This window comes from Gopherus flavomarginatus, chromosome 14 (genome assembly GCF_025201925.1).
Source record: "Gopherus flavomarginatus isolate rGopFla2 chromosome 14, rGopFla2.mat.asm, whole genome shotgun sequence".
NCBI lineage: Eukaryota > Metazoa > Chordata > Testudines > Testudinidae > Gopherus > Gopherus flavomarginatus.
The window spans coordinates 5,104,591-5,111,959 of record NC_066630.1 but is presented as its reverse complement, the minus strand read 5'-3'; the positions used below and the strand labels follow the sequence as shown (position 1 = coordinate 5,111,959).

Genomic DNA, 7,369 nt, shown 5'->3' with positions numbered 1-7,369 from the left:
AGTGAAATCTTGTGTAGACTCCATCTGCCATGTTAGAATTAGTGATCAGTTCTCTCTCTCCTTCCCCCTGTTCTTCAGAGTGGCCCCCAGCCCACTAACTTCTCCCCTTCTGCAAGCACTGAAGGGGAGAATCCTCTGTGCTAGGATAAAAGACCAGGAGTACTTGTGGCACCTTAGAGACTAACAAATTTATTGGAGCACAAGCTTTTGTGGGCTACAGCCCACTTCATTGGATACAAGCAGTGGAAAATACAGTAGGAAGAGTATATACACACACACACACACACCATGAAACAATGGGTGTTACCACACACACTATAAGGAGAGTGACCAGTCAAGGTGAGCGATTATCAGCAGGAGAGAAAAACAACTGTTTGTAGTGTTAATGAAAATGGCCCATTGCCAGCAATTTGACAAGGAGATGTGAGGAACTGTAGAAGAGGGAAAAGTTTTACTTCGTGTAATGGCCCATCTACTCCCAGTCTTTATTCAAGCCTAATTTAATGGTGTCCAATTTGCAAATTAATTCCAATTCAGCAATCTCTCATTGGAGTCTCTTTTTTGAAGTTTTTTTGTTGTAATATTGCAACTTTTAGGTCTGTAATTGGAATTAATTTGCAAATTGGACACCATTAAATTAGGCTTGAATAAAGATTGAGAGTGGATGGGCCTTTACACAGAGTAAAGCTATTTCCTTATGCTTATTTCCCCCACCCCACCCCTAGTTCCTCAAATCTCCTTGTCAGTTGCTGGCAATGGGCCATTTTCATTACCACTACAAACAATTCTTTTTCTCTCCTGCTGATAATAGCTCACCTTGACTGATCACTCTCCTTTAGTGTGTATGGTGACACCCATTGTTTCATGATGTGTGTGTATATATATATATCTTCCCACTGTATTTTCCACTACATCCATCCAATGAAGTGGGCTGTAGCCCACAAAAGTTATGTTCCACTAAATTTGTTAGTCTCTAAGGTGCCACAAGTACACCTGTTTTTTTTTGCAGATACAGACTAACTCAGCTGCTACTCTGAAACCTGTGCTAGGTTAGTGCATTGAAAGTTACCTTCTTTCAGAATGGCTGCCCCAGCCCCTTGGCAATGGGACTCCAACTGCCCCACAGGAGGGAAGCTTTCTGGAAAGAGTATTTCCTGTCATTGTCCATGGTACCCTGGTGATCAGTGTCCTCCTATGTGGTTAGGGAAAAGCTGAGGGGCAAGATGGCTTCCCTAGAACAATGGGTGAGGATGATTCTCTGACAAATTTTCACCTAGGACAGAATAGCAAAGGATTATCAAACTGGAATATTTTTGAAAGCTGCCCCCCTTGCATCAACCCTATTCAATGATGGGGAGCTGAGAGCAGCCTTTGCATATACAATGAGTAATAGGCAGGTGTGTTCAGAGTCTGTTTCCACCTCTAATTTGGCAAAACAAGAGGGCTGCAAGGGATCTAGGCTGTGGCTACTTTGTGCCTTTCCAGAGTGGCATGAGGCTCCCACACCTCCAGCCATAAGTCATGATAGAGTTGAAAGTGAGGGGAGGGGGAGTCTTCCTATAATCAAGTCATCAGAAGTGACACCTGGTAATGGTCTCCTTGTGTTTGTTCATTATGGAATTTCCAGGCTTGCCCCAGCCCATAAGCCATGATACTCAACTTGAATTCCACTGTATAACAGTTATCCCCAAACCCAGAGGTAGGGTAGCCTCTTTGGATTTTAAGTTCTGGAAGTGCACAGCTGAAGCAGCCAGCCCCCTCTTGATGCAGCTGAAGGAAGTGTTTTAAGCTACTCTAGATCCACCCCCACAAGCTCCCCTCAGCCATAGTGGAACAGGGCAGAGTGTCTTACTAGACAGAGAGGTCTGTTGGTCCCTTCCACATTCTTCCTCATGGAGGCTTCAGCCCTGTAGCAGAGCAACTGAGGCATCTTGATGTTTGTTCTGCAGGTGACCCACCCCACTGGGGCACTACAGGCTACCAAGCTAGAGAGGAGTCAAACCTCAACTGGCTGCTTTTGCTAACCCAGCTAGACATGGCTTAGATACCACCTCCAAGCAGTTAAGTGTCTGTAGCACCTAATGCTAGGAAGACTTGTAGTGCAAGGGCAGGGGGCTAGGATAAAGCTGCATTGGGGAGTCATCTAGAGTCAGATACCAGCCTATGCCCCATGCAGCTTCTGCTGATCACACCTTCCATATCTCCCTAAAAATCCCTGCACTTGCCTTCCATGAGACAGGCAGGATTCACCTGGGGCTGGTCCTGCTGCTGCAGGGCATGCAGTGCTGGCTCAGATTGCAGACGCCTGGGGCAGTGACTGCAGCTCCTGGATTCATGCACTGCTGGGCAGATTAGCTGTGGAGTGGGTGCCCCATCCTGGCTGTGTGCTGCTGAAGCCAGGAGCTACTGTGCAGGCAAGAGGCAGCCCTTGTCACCTCAGCTTAATCCCCTTTGAGAGGAGGAAGCTAGAGGAATGGCTTAACAAGCCAAACTAGCCCCAGGTCTCTGCGTGCCTGCTTCAGAGCATCCCTAAGCCCAGGAGGACAGTTTTAAGTCTGACTGAGGGGAATTGAGTTGGAGACCATAGGGAACAGCCCCTGTGTAGTGGTGGGATAGGTGAGAGCAGGAGGCTGCAGACACCCCAGAGATGTGGAGGTGTGTGTATGAACAAGCAGGAGTCTGGAGGCTTTTGTAGACCATCTTTAATGTGAATAAATATATTTACAGGGAGTAGCAGACAGTGCCAAGGCTGAGAAAGTGCTATAGGGCAGCAACAAGCTGTGAGAGTGAGGCCAGCTCAGGGTGTGGAAGGAAGCTACTCCAGGCAAGTCACCAGATGCAGGCTGGCTTAAGCAGAGCCAATTCTGCCAGGCCTTCAGCCCTAGGCAGAAGGCAAAGTGCACAAGGAATGCAAGAGCCCAAGGGAACCTGCCCTGGGGAGCTGGGCCCTCCTAGCCAGTGTAGTGCTGACGCTCCCACTCTCCACCTCCTGCTCCTGGGCAGATGCAGCAGTGGGAGAGGTCACAGTAGAGTCCAGGCACTCGCAAGGGCAGAGGCCTTACTGAAGCATCTTCCTGCAGTGAAGGGGCTGAAGGCGCCTCAGAGATGAGGCCTCTTCTTCTCTCTGTTCCTCTGTAGCATCCAGCAGCTGGTGCATGTAGCAGGAGGTGCCGAGCAGCACATGGCCTGTGGCCTGCATGGTGAAGAGAGTCCAGCGCAGGGCTTCCCTGGGGAAAGGGGAGAGCTGTTAGGATCAGAAGAGGAACTGAGTGGCAGGATAGGTGTAGTGAGCTGTACTAGAGACCAGCATCTACCTGAAGCCCAGCCCAGAGAACACCCTGCTCTGCCCTCCAGCACAGGGGCAGCCCAGTTGGAGTCAGCAGGGTTTAATCCCTTTGTGTAGCACCTACCCCCTAGGCCCAGTAGCTCCCAGAATGGAATGGGGAGCAGGTCTGTGGACATGCCCACTTGGTGGAGGGGGTTGAGATCCAGGCAGCCCAGCCCTTGGACTCAGGTTGGCCATGTGGCTCTGACCTTCCCAGCACAGGTAGCGGGGAGGGAGATCCCTGCCACATCTACCATGCAGGGTGTCTGCCCAGCACTCACTTCATGAGCCTCTTTGCCCCATAGCACTGCAGGTCATAGGACATGCTATATGTGCCATAGAGCGTGGCCTTGACATTCAAGCAGCCCAAGTCCTGGGGGTTGGTCTTGTATAGGTCAAAAGTCACACACGCCACATCAATCCTCCGGCGGGGCTTGCGGGAGAGAGACAGCTGGTACCCTGCCATCTGCAAGAGACCAGCCCAGTGTCAGGGAGCAGCAGCCACCACCTCACCTGGTGGAGCTCCCCTAACCCCTAGCAGGAACTCCCTATTGGACAGCCCCAGCTCTGGCCTCATGGACCTTCACAGGGCTAGCAGGGAGCCAGAGGTGCTCCCCATGCAGGGGTCAGGTCAACATGGAGCTGCAGGGACAACCAGGGAGCATTTGGCTGCTTAGGACCCATCTGACAGGGTGAGAAGGCTGTACCTGGGCCCTTCCCATAGAGGCTTAGACTGCCCCCCCCCCCCAACCTCCCATTACCTACCTTCTTAATAAGGGGAAGGGCAGAGTACCCGGGGATCTGCCCCCATGGGTGGATCAGAGCTCAGTTCCATCTCACGGATGGATGGAGCTCTCTGGGGCCCTTCTTAGCACCTACACCCCTGAGTTATCCTGTGGGGTGTACTGCTAAGCCTAGCACTGACTAGGCCATCTCTGGGCACTCCGGGAGATCAGGTCCCTGGCACAGGGTTGTGGGAGGGTCCCAATGCCTGGCAGACAGGATCCAGCCCTGCTTCCTAGTACAAGGCACTGCAGGTCAGTGGACTGGGATAGCCTAGCCTGGCTCCATCCCAAGGGCCCTGGTCCAGCATTGGAGGAGTGATCAAGACTCCAGCTCCCTTGATCTGAGGGTGAGGGGGCAGGGAGAAGAGATCATGCCAGGATCCCATTGCTCACCTTGGCTGCACGCCATGTCTGCCCACTGCCTAGTACCATGAACACAGTGCCCTCCTCCAGCGTCTGGAAGAACTCCTCTGTCTCCACACTGGTGCCATCCTCATCCAGGACGAGTGAAATGGTGCCCACCATCAGCAACATGGTACGGACCTGGAAGGCAAGGCCACAGGTGAGGAGAGGCAGGTGGGACAGGGCACCCCCAGGATCAGCTTGTCCACACTCACCTTGTCAAGCAGGTCCCTCAGGCTCTCTGCCACAAGGCCCTTGCGGATGCTACGGTCCCAGTTGCAGATGCGATAGGGCCGGGCCCTGGGGACAGGACTGGACAGCAGCTGCTGGGTCATGGAGGCACTGACAGAAACACACCTGGGACAGAGGGAGGGGTCAGGCAGGGATCTGCCCCACCAGCCCTCCCCAGCTAGGCAGGGGCCACCATGCCCTGCAAGCAAGATCAGCCACCCACTCAAAGCAGAGGAAGAGGAGCCAGTTGAGGACTCCCTACCCAGTGGCATAGGGATCAGTGATAGCACAGGGCCAGTAAGATCAGCCTGTAATCAGGCACCAGACCTGCCTCTCCCATCTCTGCACTCCAGCCCTACAGCAAGGGTGCAGGCTTGCAGCCAGCTGTCCCACCTAGGGCTCACCCTGCAGCGAGGGTCTCAGCCCATTGACACTTACCTGGAGAGGGAGCTTGGGGACAGCAGGCCTAGTGACTTCTTGGCATAGTCCATCTTGGTAGTCAGCAGCCTGGTCTGCAGAGGGGAGGTGCTCAGTACAGAGGCCATGGCTCCCACCACCCCCTCTGCCTCTTCCAGCAAGCCCCCCTACAGCCATCAGCCCCCAGGCACTGGCCTGTCACTGCCAGGAACCTGCTCAGTCACTGCCCCTTGGGCACCCTCACATCCCCCACAACTCAGTCACCAGCTATCACATCTAGGCTAGAGACACCTAAAGTGAAAGGGCCTTTAATCCTTCACTGACCTGCTCCCCAATCAGCATCACCCCTCCAGATTGCCTCACTCCCCCACCAGCACAGACCCCCCAGGCCAGCCTCAGCCCCTCCCCAACCCCCCCCCCACAGGCACCCCAGAACCTTGTGCTGTGGCTGTCCCATAGCCAGTCTCCAGAGAGGGCTCTGCATAGGGTACTCACATCACACCCTGACCCACAAATGCCCCAGTGCAGGGAGTGCCCTCTGGCCAGGGAAGGGCTGAGGACAGGCTGCTCCCAGGACACAGTCTGTTTGCCAGCTCAGCTGTTGAGCAAGGCAGCACGTGGGAAAACGACTCAGCAGCTCAGGGAGCCAAGGTTCCCAGGTCACTCCCAGCTCACACTGCCTCCCCTCATGCCTCGCAGGGGAACTGTTTGCATTAACACTCCAGCCTCCCCCAGCTGGAGGTTCACCCCACTGGCTCCCCAGCACCTGCAGAAGACTGCCCCGAGCCCAGCATTCACACTGCCCCCTGTTGCTTGCACTCAGTTGGGGGGAGCAGGGGCTGCCCTTTGCCCCATGCCATCCCCTCCCCAGACACCACCAGCTGCCATCTCTTCCAGGGAGCAGGAGGGTCCCCCAGGAAGTGCCACCCCCACCCAAGTCCATCCTGCCTTAGTACAGACCCCTGGACTCATGGCCACAAAGCATCTCCTCACCCCTCCCAAGTCCCCCCAGCAAGAGAGACCATCTTCCCCAAACACCCCAGCCCTCCAAGTGAGGACCCCACCAAGGCACCCTCCTCCCATGCCTTGGATAGGGGCAAGAACATGCAGCTAAGTGGGGGAGTGAAAAGAAGGAATCCTCCCCCCACCCCCCAAGTATGGGCCACACCCAAGGCAGGGGGTCTGGTGGGGACCCTCTCCCATTCCTTACCAGGGACCAACACGGGCCAGGCACATGATAAGCCCCAGTCCTGGCTGGGCAGTTTAGTGCTATGGAGGAGCTGGATGGGGAACATACAGCACCCCTCTAGCAGCTACCTGCCTTCCTCCTCCATCCATGATCTCACCTTTTGCAGCCACCCCCAGCTTCCTGGATTCACCCTCAAATCTCTGCCCCACCCCCATCTTCAGGCTATCATCCCTGCTGCCCCTTAGAACTGCACCTCCCCCAGACACAGGGCTAGAGAGAGACTGTCAGGAGCTTAGCCCCTCAAGCCAGGGGCCTCCACTCTGCCTTCTCCCTTCCCCTCCCCCCGAGAAATTAGAGCTAGCAAGCTGCTCATTAGTGCCATAGGAGCAGATATCAGTAATAGCCCCAGCAAAGGGGCAAAGCACCCCTTGCCCCCCAAGGGTTTGGAGAGCCCCCACACCTTCAAAGCACCCCTTTCTCCATCAATCTAGCCAGAGATACAAGCTCAGAGCAGAACCAGAAGCCTTACCTGGAGCAGCCACTTGCTACCCAGCTAGAAAAGCTCTATAGCTTCACTTTCAGCTCCTCTGGCTCAGGTTATATCCTGACCAGGACCAAACTCCTCCCTCACGCCCTGCCTCGTTAGCCAATCCCCACGCAGAGAGTCTGGGCAGGCAGGGGGGTGGACCTGCAGCTTCTGCCTTGCAGGCTCGTGGGAGCCCAGGGTGTTTCCAGGAGAGGGGGCCAATGATGGAATTTCCTCTGAGCGAGGAATCCCTGTGCCCTTCTGCCTGCCGCCTGCACCCCTCCGGGCACTGAGTAGGGTGGGCAGCTTATGCCATTGTCTCTGTGCCTCGTCACGTGCTACCCTGCGCCTGACCATTCCCAGGGCACTTCAGTCCCCGGGCTGAGTGCCCTGTTCTGTTGCCCAGGGAGGGGCCTTGGTGGGCTGCACCCAGCGCCAGCCCATTGGGGGTCCTAAGTAAGCAGGAAAGTTTTGGGGGCCCCACCCACATGCAA

The 7,369-nt window shown here is 55.1% G+C and overlaps 1 protein-coding gene across 1 annotated transcript; it reads right to left on the bottom strand.

The window, feature by feature from the left end:
* Positions 1-2,870: 2,870 nt before the first annotated feature.
* CIDEC (cell death inducing DFFA like effector c) lies at positions 2,871-5,255 on the bottom strand. Its single transcript, XM_050922624.1, has 5 exons — positions 5,182-5,255; positions 4,728-4,869; positions 4,504-4,653; positions 3,607-3,791; positions 2,871-3,227 (listed from the first exon to the last, which is right to left on the bottom strand). The coding sequence occupies exons 1-5, from the start codon at positions 5,232-5,234 to the stop codon at positions 3,059-3,061; spliced, it is 699 nt and encodes a 232-aa protein (XP_050778581.1). The 5' UTR covers positions 5,235-5,255; the 3' UTR covers positions 2,871-3,058.
* Between the last annotated feature and the right edge of the window lie 2,114 nt (positions 5,256-7,369).